Genomic DNA, 19,029 nt, shown 5'->3' on the forward strand with positions numbered 1-19,029 from the left:
TTTTAAAATCTCCAACAATCACAACAAATAAGCAGGTATCACGGATTCACACACTTGACACTCATCGAGTAATTCAATAAGAATTATTTTCTGGAAGTTCAAGTGTCCACTGTAAGATCTTCTTGAAGGTCTCCTTGTGCGCCTGGCAATTAATAGTGGATAATCACTCAAATATCCCAATTATCAAGGAAGATTGTACACTAGTACAATCTAAAGAATATTTCACAAAAATAAACCTCAATTACTCGTAAATCGAGGTTCAACTTGCATTTTATTAAGTACAATATTATTTGAGTTTTTATCATGAAAATCAAGGGCAAAACGTTTGAATAATACTAAGAGAATTAAGAGTTTTGGAAAAACTCCTTTGCCTTGAAAATTGAAAAATTTCAGTTTTATTATAAATCTTTGAAAATTCGTATCTCTCTCGATATAAGCCCAAAATTGGAAAACTTTATAACGTTGGAAACCTTTTGGAAAGTGTTAAAAGTTCTTAGAAGACACTTTTTCATGAATCTAAGTGGAAAGTACTCAAAAATGAGCTTGAAATCACTGTTCCAGAATGTTCAGGATTGAGCTGGGGTTGGTTTTTCGCTAACTTCGGAAATTTGGCAGAATTCACTCGTTGCAAACTAGCCCTTGAAATTTATAACTCAATCGGAGGTACAAGTAAGGTTTAGGGCAGAACAAGCGGATTGAGAATTGGAGTTTCGAGCACCGAGATATGGTAGCTCGAAGTTGGGAAAATTCAAGTCTGGTGAACAATTTCCAGATTTGAGTTTCCAAAATTGGAACCATAGCTAAGTGTCAAAACGAACTTGGATTGGTATAAAATTTTGTAGTATGTTACTCCTATATGAAAGGTACCGCTCTATCAAATTTCAGGGAAAAATACCTTCGGAAAGATAGTTAATTAATCATCCAAAGTTCAGGAGAATTTCTAAGGCAACCTGTATTTTGACTTCATTTCCCAATTCAAATCGTTTAATCAAGAAAGCTATCCAACCATGGTTCATTTGTGAAGTAAAGGTCTAAGATACATCCATGATACCTTTGGTAAGTGTTTAGCATCAAGAACTTCAATTAATAAGATCACTCCCAGGTTTTGTCCCAAACCAGTCCAAGTATTACGGTTTTTCCAAAACAGGGCAGTCCTCTTGTTTTGGTCACAACTCAGTCAATTAACTCAGAATGGGGCATGGTTTATGTTGTTGAAAAATACATTCATAGGGCTATAATATCACAGAAGAAATCATTTCAAAATTTGGCACCCAACTAGTTCAAAATCGGGCATCAATTTGCTGCCTTATCACTTCATTCCAGTTGAACAGAGCAACAGGACAGCGATCTTAAAACGTTTGGTTCGGCTCACTCACAAAGAATAAGAACGTGCATTTTATCTCAAATTAACGCCTGGAATGTATAGTTTCCAACGCCACCAACGGCACATGATTTCGACATCCGAGGACGGAGTTATGGCCGAAACACCACCGCTGGTCAGAGCCATACGTGAACAGTTTCCAGATTTGCTAGTTTCACAAAAAAAGATTCATTTACCCAACCAAACCTCATTATTTTTCAATGAAATTTTTCACACATCTAATACGTCATATAAACATCAGATTCAAGCCATTAGATCATTAAAAATTGGCCTTAAAATGGCCGAACAAGGCAGGGGTAAAATCGGAAACTTTTGCTTCTTGCACCCAATGAAATTTCTATCAGTTACACACCATTAATCCATCATTTTAACCACTAAACCAACAATATATCCACCATCAATCATCAAATCAGCAACAACCCAAGAGTGGGAGTTCATAGAGCCCACTTTCACATTTTTCTAACAATATCAAGTCATCAACTTTCATGCAAGTACTTAGAGATGCATATCTACTACTATAAATCAAGTTTAAGGTGATGGATCATGTTATACCTCCTTAGTGCTTTAAATCACAAATTTTCGGTCCTCAAGAGACTCCAAGAAACCGTGAAATGCAGCCCTTTGGTTAGCTAGATCCAACCTCCAAGTAGTTTGCTAGTTGCTCTACAAGTTTGGTGAAGATTGGTTGGAGTTTTGTGGTTGATTTGGTGAAGAAATTTTTGAAACAATGGAGTTAGAGAGGGAGAGAGGGCTGGTCGGCAATCTTGAGAAGGAAGAGAGAGAGAGTGATCAGATTTTTAAGCTTCCAAGAGAAGATACTAACTTGTGGCCACAAATCACCCGTTAGTCAACTCACATTAGGGGGCGTTTGGTGCGATTAGGGCTCGATTTCTCGCGCGTTTGGTTCACTAGTGCACTAAACCTCTAATGCACTTATTTTCATGTAAATATTATTCACTCTTAATTGTCCCGAAATAAGGGTCTAAAGTCCCTCAAATAAAGTCGCGTGTGTGAAAACGCGTACCGTCAATTTTAACGTTATAACGCGAAACCTGCGAGAAATTCTTATAACGATTGTACTACTAACTATCACTTGAGTATTTATTCATAAAATTACCTATTTTAGGACCATAGTACAAGTCTCCAATATTCCAACCTTATTGTGCTCCTACGCGGTAAAATCTCCGAGCACTATTCACTATTTTTACTGAACGCACTCCAGGAAATTAATTTTTGAGACGAGTCACTTTAAAAATATAACGAAGTTATATTATCATGTATTTAGGTCCAATAAGACTAGAAAATATTCCTCGTGGTAAAAATCCAATTAAATAATTTATTAAACCATAAGTTAGGCTTAAAAATAATAGTTTTACGAGTCCTCGCATAACGATCATTCTGAAAGTTCAAAAAGGGTAACTAGAGATAGAGTGTTTGATTGGAAAAGAAGAGGGCCTAACTTTTATTCCGTTCCTTATATTAATTCTGAAAGGAAACTTTTATTAATGCAAAATTTCTTGCACGTATCTGAATTAATTGACTGAGGAAGACTCCTGTTCATCCATATTTGTGAAACATAAGTAATTCACCGGATAATACTTTTTCATTTTCTTTTCTTTTCCTCTTTCCTTCTTCTTTTTTTTTTTTGACAACAAACTCTTTCCAATCTTACACCGACAACAGTTGCCTCAACATTTTGTCTTTTTTTCGAGTAGTCACGCTGTCTCTTTTCTGAGTAGTCACGATTTGATCCTTTTATTGTAAGCACAGGTCGCTCCTTTTGACTACATTTGGTTGCTTCTCATCAAATAAAGATTATTGTTCTTGACACTGCTTTCCATCAGCCTCCTTTTTCTACTTTTTATTCAAGTAACCACTAATTTTATTTCCTTCATCTTGATCCCCATTTGGTCTAAGTTCCTCCTTCGAATCTCTTTGAAGTATGTTCGGATACCTCCTCACTATTCCTACATTCATGCGGTATCGAGATTACAGCCATCAAATTTCGGAATGGTAATGCCCAAAGGGTCAGGCGGTTTTATTCTGGACCATCTGAAAAGAATGTGTAAGTCACAGTACATATAAAACTGTACATTTTATTGCATTTCAAGAAAAAACCAAACTTAATATCATGTTACTTGCTAAACGAAACGTATCTTCAAAAGCCACTTGATTGAAAGCTTTTTATAAAAAAACATAGTTAAACAAAAGACACACGCATGAACAATTTTTCATTGGCTTTAACCAAAACAATTCCCCAAATTTATCGAAACTTCCCTTCAAGAGGGAGGAATCTCACTAATTCAGCCCCTTCCAGGATTTTCAAATTTCTTCATTGGAGGTAAATACCGTGATGGTGCCCTTGTGTTCAGGAAAAGGATTCGTACTTGTGCTCGGTCTTTGTTCTTCCCTTTTTGTTAACACTATATCTCCTACTTCGATCATGTTCTGGATCTTATGCTTTAGTACCTTATGGGGGTAAGTATATGGAAAAATGGAAGTGGGGTAGGTGAAAGTCTCTTCGAGCATATTTAGTAACCTGGGTATGGGATAAAGGAGGTGGCTAGTGTTCTATTTCAAGTTGACCAATAGGCAAGGGATCATGCTGGACACCGCCACTACTAGCAACCAATTGGTCAATCATGCGCCTTTGAGCCGTCATCTCCACGCTCAATTCATTGAATTTGTGTAACATCTCCCTCAATTGAGCTCCCAAATTTGCAGCATCTGTTGGAGGTGTTGTGGTGGATCTATCAGATGATTTCGGATGTGTGCTTATATTTACACGATTTCTCAAAGCTCGACTGCGAGATCGTATAACGATGGGGCTTCTTCTTGTAGCTATATTTGAAAAACACCTGACATTTTAGAAAACCCTATTTAGCATCATCTCTTGACCTGTTGTTGGCAAAGCAAAAAAAGAAAGAAAAAGAAAAAGACACGAGTTAGTATATATTGAGGTAATTTGGATGTATGCCCTATTGGGGAACCCTTTTTACACCAAGGGTTTGCCTAGCATGAAAATACAATCCTTCAGGGTAGGCACTATACAATACCTAATGGATCCGATCAACTTATTGTCATTCAATTGAAAGGTAATTTGAAAATTTTGGCCAATTGAACGACAGGACATTTCTAGCCTAATAGAACAAGGGTAAAGTCCGAATGGATTGATTGTTTTGATTGATACAAGAATTTGTAAAAACACACTGATTTGACCTTGAAAAACGTTCTATCGGAGAGATTGAAATTTGTTGATAAATTTTCTCAATGAAACATGGATCGAACCCCCAACCGATCAAATGGCTGGATGCAATGGATGGTTTTCTCAAAATCGACTAGGTTTCCCACTTTGAAATTTGACATTGAAACCCTAATTGGTCAAATAGGTTGAATAAAATTGATGATTTGCTAAAAATAGACTGGCTCACCTAATCGATAAAAATCCTAATTTGACACTTTTGTTGCCAACGCATTAGTCTATAAGCCTTCTACAATCAAGATTTTGGCTTTGATTCATTTATTGTCTCAATAATGAGGAGTCATTCATGAATTTATTCAATTTAAGGCCCTTTATGCAAAGGATTTTACCAATTTGATAAAATGGGCCAAAAAAAATGAGTATTAGAGGCTCAATTCTAATGTACAAAAAATCGCTCTATGAAAATGATCGGATTCTACGTTACCTTGTGCACTACCTCTCCGGATGTTACAAAAATGTAAACGTGCAAGTTTCCTTAGATTAAGTATCCGAGACAAAAGGGTGAATTATTCCTAATATAGGATTCCCTCTATAGTTTTATGCATGATGCCAGCTTATCAAAGTGATTGAATATGAAATATAACCTAAAAAGGACCCCTTTATATGTTGGGGTAGATATGCAATTATTAGACTACAAATGTAATGAATCAAAGTTTAAACGTGCCAGAACCTATCTAAGAAGCTAGGCTCTAAAAGAGTACCATGTCCAAACTCTTATTTTCTAATGTTTGTGAATGCAATAGATGAGAAAACAAGGAAATGTTAGTTCAGCACTAAACACGTTAAGCAATTAGATGATATCGAAGGCGAAAGGAAAGAGAAATAAGAAAAAAGGGGTGGAATCCCTCCATTCATGCCTAGTGTTCCTAATTAGGTATGGTCGACTCTATCCTAAGCGATTTCTAATATGGATGCATGAGGTTTAGCTCACTAATATATCTAAACTCGATAAAGTTTTCAGGCTCCCAAACCTTCAAAGCAAAGGCGAAGGGTCATCAATCCCAATGCCTAAAAGTCGATGGTTCGAGTGATCCCTCGGACATTGCTACGCGCACGTCGTGCTACGGCTACATGTCCAAGTGGATCAATCCTAATCCTAAATAGGGATGAGTGGTATGACAACCACTAAAAGTAAAAAAAAAAAAGATTAGGTGTTATAAAGTAAAACGTATGCATGTATGAAGTGCTCCTTTTGAAGGGAGGGATTTAAATACCATCAAATACGGTTGAAGGTTCTAGGGTAGCTATCCCGTCCCCACAAGATGCAAGCACGATATATAAACATAAGTGAATAAACACATTATTTATCACATTCACGGATATCAAGATAATTGCGCATGTAGAATGCGAGAAAACCCTAAAAAGGAAAAATGCAACCTAAAACCTCCAAATATGATATATAAAAAGGTTAGAAAAAGAAAAGGATTGACTAAATCAAAAGCTCGGACTCTCTAAGTCCCCAACAAAGTCGCCAAGCTATTGCGCCCCATTTTTGAAAATAAAATAACATGTTATAAAAATGAATTTTTATTCAGTTTGAGAGAAAATGATGAGTTTTTTATTTTTAGAAAATAAATAAAGAAAATGGGCCTAGAATGGGACTAGAAAGTATGATGATTTTGGCCCAAATTAAAAGTTTAAAATGGTTTTTTTAAGAAAAAATAGGAGCCGCCACTTGGTATTGAGTTAAAGTGTACCAAGTCACCTAAATAAATTTTTTAAAGAAAAAGTAAAAGAAACCCTTTTTAAACGACTTCAAATCTGCAAAAATCAAGAGAAAAGGGGTTAGGAGTCACATTTGAAGAAAGGGAAGGTAAGGATAAAATCCAAAACACCCTTTCAACTCTGCCAAGGCTAGTTGCGTGATTTAGTCAAAAACTTTCTTATTTTAACTTACGAATTTATCATATTTGGATGTCACTATATGAATGCAAAACCTAACCCTAGGAGTATATCGGGGGGTCGAAATATCTTTTCAAATCTTAATTGGTGCAAATCACATTAATTATGATGCCCAAGTTGACTCTTTGAAGAGGTCACGAATATGCAAAAATATGAGACTCGAAGGAAAGAAAAGAAAATAATAATTATACAAATATACATGATCTAAAGGAATGCATCATAACGGGTGCGGGGGGCTAAAATTCGTGACTTTAATTTTTCCTTAATAGAGGGAATACGAGCGTGCTAAGATTTGAAAAAACCACACTCGTCCATATCCCATATTCGAGGGGTATTTTCCTATCTAATCAAACAAATGATCTAACCTAGTTCTAATTTTCTTAAATGGAATACAAGTCTAAATGTCATGTTTCACACGTAGGGATAAGAGATATATATACAGGGGAAATATGGGATAAAGGATATACATATAGCGGGAATATAAGATAAAGGATATACATATAAAGGAATGTCATGCAAAAATGAAGAAAAAAAACCCTAAAAGGTAAAAAGTATACATGAAATGTAGTGATTTTGTTCACACAAATATGATCTAACACGAGAACGGTCCTTAAGGGTCTAGCATTGGACTAACCCAAGTCTATAAGTTCTCACTAGCATTGGACTAGTGAGAAATTAGAAAGGAGGGCCACAACTAGCATTGGACTAGTGTGGAATCGGAAAAATGAGTCACAACTAGCGTTGGACTAGTATGGTGACGTCATGCATTTATTATAATCAAGTAAATCACACAAAACATAACAGAGCAAATAAACACATGAATCACATAAAACACATTGCACATAAGCATGATATCTAGATGTAAGGCCCTAAGAAAGCGGCAAACACTTAAACACAAACATTCAAGCACACACAAGCAAATAAAGCAAATAGATACCTATCTATTACATTTGGAGACCCTAACTACAATCTAAAGGGGAAAAGAATAAAATAAATAATAAAATAAATACCTAACTATTACAATTTGGTATTTAATCGCCTTTCAAATAATCAAAAATTAAAATAAATAAAGTGAATAAATAAATAAATGAAGTAATAAAAACATTCAAGAAAAAGCAAACAATTACACACACAAAATCACATAGGAGCACATAAGATCAAGTAAAATCAAAATATAGGAGTAGAGTGTACCTCCCTTGAATTAGTGACCTAATAAAATGAAATTTTTCTTATTTACCCTTCAAAACAAAGAAAAAGATCAAGGCATCACTTTAATTAACAAATAATCACATGAAATGGAAATAAAATTGAAATTGAATCAATCCTAGCATTCAAATGAAAGTAAACAACCAATATTCAACAAATTAAAATAAACAAAGACTCAATTGAAAGAATTAAAGAAATTTAAGGGGGTCAAATCATTATTATTAAAAATATTAAGGGCAAAATTAGAATAAAATAAAGTTAAGGATTTAATATGAAGCCTACCAAAACTAAATGCTAAAAGTTCACAAAATAAATCAAGATCCTCTCATCAAACCCCAAAACAATAATATTACCCAAATATTTAATTTTTTCACTAAAATCCAAATAAAACTATAAACCTAGCAAGAGTTATTAAACCTTCAAATTTCATCCTAAATCCACTAAAAATCTATCCAAAAATTTCATTAAATAATATCAAAGAAAAATAACATGTTAAAAGGATAAAATTGATTAAAATTTTCAATTTTCTGGGCCATAGTAGAATAAGGGAAAACTTGAAGGGTTAAACTGCAATTTTATGAAAAATTTCATGCGAGCTTCCAGCGCAATCTGCGATTCTGGGTTTATGAATGCCAACTCTTTTCGTTCAAACACAACTCATGACTCAACCAGCTAAAACTTGAACCAAAGTGAAAAACAAACACCTAGCATTCTTTCCACTTTTTGACCATTGTTTAAATACAAAAATTCAGAGAAAAGAGAGCATGTCTGCGTTTATTCACTACTCAATAAACTCTACCAATACTCACCAACATTCGGCCTAAAGCAAGACTACAAAGCCTATTCTCTATCCAAAACTTCAACATTTAAATACAGAAATTCTAACCAAACTGTTTAGCTATTCTCACGCAGGAAACAAAACGGCAAAAATGATAAATAAATAGTTTCGCACAAATGTGCTAGGTGATCAGCTGTTGAATATCTTGGTTGCTAGAAGAACCCCGTTAGTTGCTCTTAGCTCACATCTAAAAATCTGGTACAAGTACACAATCCTAGAACCCCATTCTTTGGGTAAAAACCCTTCATCAATGCTGGGAGTTCTTCATAGGAACAGATATCATCGAGGAAAACTTTTGGCTGCAACAATGATGACTACAGATGCCCAGTTGGACTATAGTACCATAGAGGTCATCAGGGATTTCGTCATCCTCAAAACAAAACAAGCAGAGCACCTTGCGTGTATATTTCTGCTCCCGCCAAAATTGTCCCAAATCAGTGTATTCTGCTAAACAAGCAAGGAATTAACATGTTAAGGTACAGTTTTTATCAACATGGGCCTCCATGGAATCTCTTTCAAGTGTCTATTTGAAGAGATTTCAACTCTGAATTATTTTAATTCTAGCACACTTACAGAATGAGAAATACATACTGGAAACTAGAGGTGGCAATTTGGATTAAAATCCATTTATCCATCCATATAATCCATAATTAAATGGATTTGGATTATCCATTTATAGTGTTGGTTTTAAATGGTTCATCAAAGTAAAACCATTAAATTAAATGGATTTATATGGATTATCCACATAAACCATATATATCCATTTACTTAAAACCAAATAAAAGAAATGGACTTTCAGTCCCCATTAATCCCCCAAATCAAAGGTTTGTTTATCTTTCTTCATTCTTCCTTGTCCATACGCGTACAGATTCAAAATTATCAACATCGCTCCTCCAACTTGAAAGATGTTCTCGGCTACATTTTTTCATTTCCTGTCATGTGTTTTCTAGTGGTGATTCAACGTGGGCAACATTTCACTTTTGTGAGTTCCTTGCAGAGGCCGTAGCCTACGAAAATCACAGGGCAATCCTCATATTCGACAGTCATGGAAGAGTTAACTCTAGCGCAACAGATTTACCGTTGCTCCTGTGTTGGAACAAAAATGTTGCAACGTTGATTCGTAAATGATCACGCAAGGGAACAGAAATCAACATTGCTGTTTTACAAATATCACGTCGTGGAATTGCAGAGCTCTTATATAGTATTAATTAGTACTTTTGTTTATCAAGAAAAAGAAAACGAAACGCTAGTAGTACTTGTGTTCATGGAGTTCAAACTTGAGTTTTAACAGCTCGAACTGCTTCACGAATTTAGTTTCAGCCTAGCATGTGAAGTTTGAAAGTTCGTCGAATTTAATCGAACTTCATACACACACACACACGTGTATATATATATATATATATATATTATTTATTAGTATAAAATGTCTATTATATCCCTTGTTTAAAATAAAATTATATGACCTCCCTCCTTTGATTATGATGTGATTCAGTCTCCATTAATCCCCCATTAATTACCATATGGTTATTTGTACAACAATCTTCATGGTTAGTTCCAATATTTTTGTAATTTATTGATTTTTGTCATTTTCAACACCTAAAATTTACAAGTACATAAAAAAGTATCTTCATATTACAAGAAATGATAATACAAAAAAAAGTAATCAAAATATTTAAATGGATTATAAATGGATAATTGGTTTTTATTTAATCCATTTAGATCCATCCATTTAGATCCATTTAATAAATGGATCTAAATGGATTGGATAAATTTAATCCACCATCCATTAAGTCAAAACCAATTATGAACCATTTATCCATATTGCCACTTCTACTGGAAACCATATTTTGTCAAGTATATAGCACTGGTCCAAACGTCTTAGTAAACCCTTCCAATAAGGCAATGCCACCTCCCGTAGTAATTTCAGCTCCTCTCTAAAATTTGAATGAATTGTAGATATCATCCTTCAAATTCCTCTATACAACAGAAACCAAATATTACAAGTGTGTGTGAGGATAGAAGATTATTTGGAAAAATTAAAATTGCTACAGATGATGAGCATCAAAGAAAATATGGTTCGGCAGTAGTATTATCGTAATCATGAAAACCAAGCAGAAAAATCCATCTTCTTGGCATGCCTTTTAATATCTTTCAGTTGTCTTGACGACAACAAAAAAAAAAAGGAATTTGCTACAAATTCCAATATTCATCACTTTGCTTAATTACATTCGCTAGTAGTTATAAATTGATTAACTAAGATAAGTCTGACAACCAAATTCAATGAATAACTTTGCACTACGAAGTCTTTACAGTTTAAGACATCAGAAGTAGTCAAAGAAATTATACACAGACAAGCCAAGGAGAAGAAAAGCGAAAGGAAAAGGAAAAGGATGATGATGCTTTTGTAATATAACGACCAGAGAACAAAGCAGGGCACACCTTGGACTAACTTGTTTCTCATTGTTATGTTTATTTTTTTTTCCCAATTGCTCTTTACGTCGTATAGATAAGCTTATGATACAAATAAAGGGCCTACAAACCAGTGTACAACAGTGTCCATATTGCACCCTAAATTTTTTTCATTTCCACTTTGCACATCAAAGTTTAATTTTGGACACATCATCTTAAAGTTTCTGATGCATATCCATTTTCCCCAAATCACTGAAAATGTAAACAAAAAACAAGAATTCGTGCATCTGCACTTCACACCAGTCTAATGTGCATGGTTATTTTTCATTTCCTGAAACTGGTTCCAACAGTTGAAGCTAAACTGATGGTCAGATTGATTTGGTTGACCTTTTAAACCACTGGATGCAACCGGAATACGTGTTGATGTAAGACAAGATAGGTAATATCTTACCTATCAGCATCAGTGGAAGAATGGTAGGATATTGGGGCCACGAACCATGGGGACAAAGAGGTCAGAAAAACAAACAACAAAACAACTAATAAACCAGAGAGTTAATTCTTCAGTGTAGCATATGTAGAAACACAGGTACTTATAAGCTATAAACTTTCTCAAAACTTCCATTTCCTATTTTAACAATTGGTCGAATTGGTTACCTAATATATAAATGCCTAAAAAGACTCAATGATGCTATTACTGAAAATCTACTGCAAACAAGTAAAAAACGAAAATAGCCCAAGCTCCAAAATCCTAGAAACTACTAAAACTTAGGTAACGAAACCATAATGAACATAAATAAACTTGAGGAAAACCACAAAAAACCTGGAAGCCCAGATTTCCTTTAACTCTTTATTGACTGCATTATTGTCCCTGATTGGATAAATCTCAACCTAGAGTTTTAAAGATTCGTAGGAGGAAGAACTTGAAGGTCTGGAATGAGCTGAAAGAAGAATTGCAACTCCAAGAACTACTCTTGCCGTGTACTTGAGGGAGCAACAGTTAAAGCTGGGGCTTTGTAGAGTGAATATTGCTGAACTCTCCAAGGACCAAGTGAATTTTTGGAGTGAATAGGCTAGAACAAATTCTTAGCATTGTTCCAAAACTTGCAGATCTATGATGCTACAAAGCCTCTTACTGTCTTTCATATGGTTGATTGCAGCAAACTCATCCAGCTTTAACTGCTTGACCTGCTCAGCTGAAATAGTGGCCTCCACTTAATTTCTACAACTTCCTTCACTCCAGAATCCTCGTATGCGTCTTCAAAAGTTTTTAGAGCCACTTATGTTTTCTCCTCAACAAACTCGTCAAGTTCAATGGTCAAGTTTGAAAGTTCAGGCACTACCACCCCCAATCGATTGCCTTCCCAGCAATATTATCGAATCTTCTAGCCATATCGTCTAATTTAGCAACACAAGATTGTAAAGCATCAAATTTTCTATCAGATACTTGCACTTTAAATTTGAGCAAAGAAACTTCATTTTGGGTACCCTCAAAGTCTTTCAAGAAAGGCCCAAACTTTGAGGAAGTTTTGCATTGGTAGCCATATTGATAGAACAAAAAATATGCCTGAACAAACAAGAAAGTTTGGGCTCTTGATACCCAGCTGATGTCGGACAAGATAGGTGAGATCTTGGGTACTAGCAATAGCAGAAGAGTGGGAGGTTTGAGGGGCTGTGAAGAGTACTCTTGAAAAGGAGCATGGGAGAAATAAAAAAGGGGAAGCAGGAAAAAAATTTATGGGGGCAAACAAAAAAAAAACAAAATAATAAAGCAAAAATGAAATTCTTATTCATCAATTTTTCTGCATAGATTAATGTTAAAAAATAGTAGTTATGAGCAACAAACTCTCCTAAAACTCCTATTTCTTCATGTAAAATAGCAAAGTATATTGTTAATAAATCTTTACTTAGGAACTTTCCTATGACAATTGACTCCAATTAGTTACCTAATATTATAAATAACTAAAAGAGGTTCAATGACACAATTGCTGGAATTTCCTGCAAACAAGTAAAAGAACAACCAACATTCTAGGAACTGCTAAAACTTAGGGATGAACCAGGCTGTTAATATTCACAGGATGTGAAGTTGAAACTTGAGGAAAATCATAAAACCTTTAATTCTAGATTTGCTTGATCTCTTTTTTGACTGCATCACATGTAGAAGTTTAGGGTGCAAATATTCCAACTTCAAAATCCTAGTTGCAAAGTGAAAACTATTAATGGTAGAAAGTGGAATTCATCCGGTGAAAGTCTTGGGTACTTGCATGTTGTGGTGGACATAAAATTCAAGGAACTTGAGAAACTGCAAATATGTTACCTCAACTATGGTATGATGCCACCATAAGATGATTGCTCACATTAGGCAGATTATACAGATGGATCAATTTTCAAATCGTTGAAATATGCAGGAAATCCTCCAGTTGGATTCTGTGTCCCAAATCACAATACTGTTCTTTTATCCAATTCACCTGCATAGATCCTAAAAATTCATTAGTTCCTGAAACACCAAAAAGGCAATGCTTTTACATAGTAGTTTGCTTCTTTTATTGGTCTTCTCTTGTTGTAACATCAGAGATCTGTTCTATAACTCCTCTAATGAAACAAAAAAAGAAAGTTTCATAAATTCAACCCTCTTTTTGTCAATGTCAAAATGTTTGACCCGTTAGTCTTATATTTCATATCTGATGGACTACATGGTCAAGAAGCCAGATCCATGCCTCCTTCCTGTACATAACCTCTCTTGTGTCACTAGCATACACTAGGCAGAAGACATGTTGATGTAGCCAAACAGCTCAAAGCACAGAACAACTTATAAGTTTTTGCAATTGCATTCAAGCATTAGGTTCACATACCTAGGAGATACAAAATACTTTAAAAGTTTTTATTTTGTTAGAATATTTTAGTACAATATTGAATTGGTTATTTTGGAATCTTCAGCAATATCTTGTCAACAAATCAAATTAGTAATTTAGTTATCATTTAAATTTAGAAATGGAATCATATTCTTTTGACGTACATCCAAAAAAAGAGAAGAAATAGGTCTATGAGCGTATAAATAATGTACTCCTCCTCCAAAAGAGATCGAAAAGATTTCATTTAGATAAACCTGCACATTGTAAGCATCACCATCAGCATTCTGCTATGCATCTTTCCATGGATGCAACGCCTTAAGTTCAATGTTCAAGGTTATCAGGATGATTCCTTGAGTTTTCTTCTTCTTTCATTGAAGTTTAAAGCAATTCTTTTGTAATTTAAGTGCACTTATACCATTCAATAGCAATTGAGCTACTAAATTATCAACATACCAGCAGATTTGTGCTGCATCACATGCTAAACTTTAATGCCCATCCTTTTCACAAATACAAACATAATAACATGCTTCAGTCCTTGTAACCACAGTTGCAATTTCCTCCCACAAACAACGGCAAAACAAAAAAGCACAAGCGAAATGGACAAACGAAAAAGAACAAGAACATGAAATTGTCATACCTAACAGGTGCTGAAGGCATCAGACATTCTCATGCTGAAGAAGCAAAACCTTCACTTGCCATTATCCTTTAATAATCTTCAAGTAGGAGTATATTTCTTCTCTCACGATCTGAAGCTGCTCTGTTCACAGTATATCTGAAAATTATGAGCATTTTACCCACAAAAACAACCTGATGATATGCCTGCTACTTATTTTTGCTTCAATGGAGCACTAAATAAACAGAAGAAATACTACATCCAAGTTAAAATAGAAATATAAAACAAACACAGACCTTCCAGCATTCCAACATAAAAAATGACCAGAAGCTAGTCCTTCAGATCTTGCATAAATGTAATCCGGCTTCATTCATATATCACTCCTCATCCAATTTGAGTCCATCTAGCCTGACAAACCAAAACAGCAAACTGGGTATTGCTACAGGAAACTGCACTAACAATCTCATTGTGATGCCCAACAGATCTACCTGACACAAGACACCACTGCATCTGGGGTCAGGTTCGAATCAGTTGTAAATGCACTCAAAATTGCAGGAAAACAGAAAAATCAATGGAAAGAACAAGTCATCCACCATAATTAAATAAAATAAAGCATTTCCTAAGCATGGTAATATTGCAGATATACATTGTCATTCTGTACAATTTAACATTTAATTGAGCAACTTCCCCATTGCACATGAAAGAGCAAGACAAAAAAGATGAACTGAAATGAGCATTATAATTATGAAGTCTAGGTATCTCATCCTATTGCCAAAAAGAGGGTGGGGACTTTACAGTTCAGGAGTCTTTCCCAAATGGCCCACAAAGCACTGTATTCCATGCATTTTATTTTGATGACACCCTAACCATAAGTTTTGACTGCTGCACTCCCAAACCATGCATTTTTATAAAGTTTCCACCTTGACTAAAAGTGTAACTTGGGTCTGACCAAAAGTTCACTGCATGAGATGGTTACCTTTTAATGTACCATATTATTTGTGTACTTGATCCATCTAGAGAGCATCCAATGAGCCAATATGGCAATAGACCCTACTTGCAGGTTCTAAAGCATGTCGCTGAGTATCTTCTGAAGAGATTCAAGTCAACATCGTCCCTTGATCTACTCCAGCTTGCCTGAGAACATTCATTGTATTATTTACTCATAGACTTGTAGAAAAATCAAGAAAGAGGAGGTAGTCAAATCCATTGACATAAATCATTCAACTTCAGTCATTTAACATGCGACCCGAAAATTTTTCCACAATTTTTTTATAAAAGCTACAAAAACCTACCACACTTTATTGGCAGTTCAGTCTTCTTGCGCAACTGCAGAAGGTTGGTGCAAACGACTGACTAAAGAAGTATATATAGCATCATCTACTTTAAATCCTGTTTGCAACATGTTATCGCATAACTTGAAGGCCTCTTCTATTTTTCCTTCTTTACAAATTCCATTTGTTAGTATACTGTAAGTGACAGAATCTGGAATAATTCCATTCTTTACCATCTCAGCAAGTAGGTGAGTTGCTTCTTTCATATTCCCAGACCTACAATACCCATCAATAACTACAGTGTAGGTAATCTCATTAGGGTGAATGTCACATAAAGACATTTCCTGCAGGAGTTTCCTTGCTTCATTCATTTGACCTAGCTTACAGTAGCCACCAATTAGTGCAGTATAACAGACAACATTAGGTACCAAGCTGTCCGTTCTCATTTCATCAAAAAGGCTTTTGGCATCCTCAACACAACCAGTCTTGCACATTGCATGTATGAGACAAGAATAGGTAGCACATGTAACTAGGATGCCTTTGATTCTCATTTCATCACGCAGTTTAATAGCTTCTGTTATACTCCCATTTCTACAATAACCTCCAATCATTATATTATAAATAATGGAGTTTAACTCAATATTGTGTCTGCTCAACTTATCAAAGAGAATTCTGCCCTCTTCAACTTTTCCATCTTTGCAGAATCCATCTATCATGATCCCATGTGTATAGGCATCGGGAACAAGGCCAATCCTTTCACATTCATTCCAAAGCATCATTGCTTCCTCAATCTTTCCCTCCTCACAAAGCCCATGCATCAGTAAATTGTATGTAACAATGTCCGGTACAATCCCCCGCTTAACCATTTCTTCTCTGAGTTTAAATCCACCATCCAACTCTCCCTCTCTGCACCAACCATAAATGAGTGTGTTGTAAGTGATTCTGTCTAGTGGCACATTTCTTTCTAACATCTCTTTAAGAAGCCTAACAGCATCCTGCATCCTACCAGCTTCACATAGTCCATGAATGAGAGCATTTGAGGCTACTGTATTGACTTTAAAACTTTTCTTCAGCAGCAGGAACCAAAGCTCCACTGCATCTGAATGGTTCTTGTTCTTGCAGAGCCCCTCAATTAATCTGGTCAGTAATGTGTCATTTGGTTTCATATTTCGCAATATCATTTCCTTTGTGAATCGTAGCGCAGAGCCCAGCTGTGACTTTTTACATAACTCATGAATAAAAGAAGTAAAGCCACCAGCATTCATGCACAACCCTTCCGATAACTTCTCCTCTACCAGCTGTACAGCTCGATCAATTTGATTTACCTTGCAGAACCCACTGACAAGAGAACCAAGAGTAACTGAATTAGGAACTAAGCCATGAATTATCATATTATCCCTTAACTCTATTGCACACTGAATGTCTCCAATTCTGCAATAACCATCTATGAGAGTGTTATAAACAATCTCATTTGGCACAAATCCTGTGTCAATCATTTCCTTCAAAACAATGTTTGCTTGATCAAAATTCTCAAGTTTTACCAAAGCATTAATAAGCGTACTGTACGTAACAATACTAGGTTTTACACCATTGTTAACCATTTTCTCCTTGAATTCAAAAGCTTCCTCTACATTGTGATTCTCGCACAGACCATGAATAATATTATTATAAGTAACAACATTTGGAGCAACACCCATCTCCTCCATTTTTTGAAACAACCTCATTGCATCCTCAACCCTTCTTCCTTTACAATATGCATTGATGGCAATGCTAAACATAAAAACATCGGGAACAAAGCCTGAGCACAGAATATCAAAAGCCTCATAACTCTTGTGAAGCTCATTCGCTTTGACAAGAGAACTCAACACAAAAACACCCGTTCTCAAAGAGGGAAACAACCCCCTTCTCGCCAACATACAAATCACATCCAATGAAGAATTCAAGCCACCCGAAACCTTAAATTGAGATGCAAAAACATGAACCAACATGTCAAGTATCCTAACATCAACCTGAGAATTTCCCATACTTAAATCAGCAAATAAAGCAGCGAGCTCCAAATGCTTACCGTTATCACCATGACCATCATTAATTCTCAAATTATCACAAAAAACACTCAATTTTCCATCGATCAGCCTTATCAAAAGCAACCGGGCAGCTGAGTCAAGGTTGGAAATAACAAGGAGACGAATCAAGATACAATACGATCTAAGACTAAATCTAAAACCACAAGAATTCGACGAAAAATAAAAGAACTTCAAAGCAGCTAAAGGTTTCACAGTCTGATGAATGTCAAGGAAAATACCCTCAAATTGCAAAGGAGACAAAAGGGTCAGCAAATCTTTACACTTGGAAAAATCTAAACGCTCTTTTGATAAAATAGAACTAACCCACTTCGCCAAATTGTTTCGTTCACCAATTCCAACCTTTTCCTTATCGATCCATTGTTCTTTCCCTGGTAAAGGCTTAGACTTTGGTATTGGCTTAGTCAGCTGTGGCTTCTGATGTTGTTGCTGTTGTTTCTCGGGTTGGTTGTTACGGTTAGAATGGATATTGTCTTGGGCTGTTGATGTAATTAAAAGGCGATTGATAGGTGGAAACAGCAACTTTGTAGCTTTGTGAGCTCTCAGTCTTGTAATGTCCATTTGAATGTGTGGATTGATTATTGGGGTGTGTACTATGTGATAGTGTGCTTTTGGGAAGAGGATGTCTGAAGGGGGAAAAAATGGTTCCTTCTAGGCAGAGAGGAACGAAGTGAGAAGAGCTAGGGTTGGCGGTGGCGGCGGTGAAGACCCTGGATGGCAGAGTGCCATCAGGGGAGGGTGGCGGTTAGACGAGGAAGAAGAGCGACGCAGAAAGAAAAGGGAAGTTAAGGCGGAGAACTCTGACCGGCTACTTTAGGGCCACGATCGGATGGGCCAAGATGATGAATTCCATTTTTTTAACCTTTTACTCTTTTTCTATTTGGTTAGATTGGAAAATTAGCTGTTTAGGTGCTATTAATTTACATTTCTTTAAATTTTGATTGTTGTAAATTAGTTTTACTGAAATTAACTATAGTTGAGGGGAAGAAACTAGGATTACACATTGTTTTATATAATTTCTTCTTGGGAAATTTTGTGAGATGGAATGCGGAAAATATACCTTTTTTATATAAAACAAATAATCAGTTTTATTTATAAGAAAAGCGTGCGTACACAATAAGGACCACAATCACACATACCCATCCATCCTCCTACGAAACGATGGAAACCCCAACCTATCCATTCAAATATCTCTCCTGACCAATCCTGGGAGATCG

General features: G+C 35.6%; 1 protein-coding gene across 18 annotated transcripts; it reads right to left on the reverse strand.

Annotated features, from left to right (window-relative positions):
* Positions 1-10,137: 10,137 nt before the first annotated feature.
* LOC113722463 (uncharacterized) lies at positions 10,138-18,666 on the reverse strand. 18 transcript variants are annotated; one of them, XM_072062469.1, is made up of 7 exons: positions 18,034-18,666; positions 15,753-17,886; positions 15,437-15,594; positions 14,757-14,964; positions 14,485-14,619; positions 13,313-13,463; positions 10,138-10,565 (listed from the first exon to the last, which is right to left on the reverse strand). In XM_072062469.1, exons 1-2 carry the CDS (start codon positions 18,371-18,373, stop codon positions 15,770-15,772), a joined length of 2,457 nt encoding a protein of 818 aa, XP_071918570.1. In that variant the 5' UTR covers positions 18,374-18,666; the 3' UTR covers positions 10,138-10,565; positions 13,313-13,463; positions 14,485-14,619; positions 14,757-14,964; positions 15,437-15,594; positions 15,753-15,769. The 18 variants fall into 18 exon arrangements, with proteins under 18 accessions (XP_071918570.1, XP_071918291.1, XP_071918319.1 ...); XM_072062190.1 differs by having other exon boundaries at positions 14,757-14,868; positions 14,949-14,964; positions 15,753-18,666; XM_072062218.1 differs by having other exon boundaries at positions 14,485-14,604; positions 14,757-14,868; positions 14,949-15,002; positions 15,753-18,666.
* Positions 18,667-19,029: the final 363 nt, after the last annotated feature.

The sequence above is a fragment of the Coffea arabica genome, chromosome 1c (assembly GCF_036785885.1).
Source record: "Coffea arabica cultivar ET-39 chromosome 1c, Coffea Arabica ET-39 HiFi, whole genome shotgun sequence".
Taxonomy (NCBI): Eukaryota; Viridiplantae; Streptophyta; class Magnoliopsida; order Gentianales; family Rubiaceae; genus Coffea; species Coffea arabica.

Coding starts and splice junctions, on each gene's coding strand:
- LOC113722463 (XM_072062077.1), bottom strand. CDS start 18,373: ATGGACATTACAAGACTGAGAGCTCACAAAGCTACAAAGTTGCTGTTT.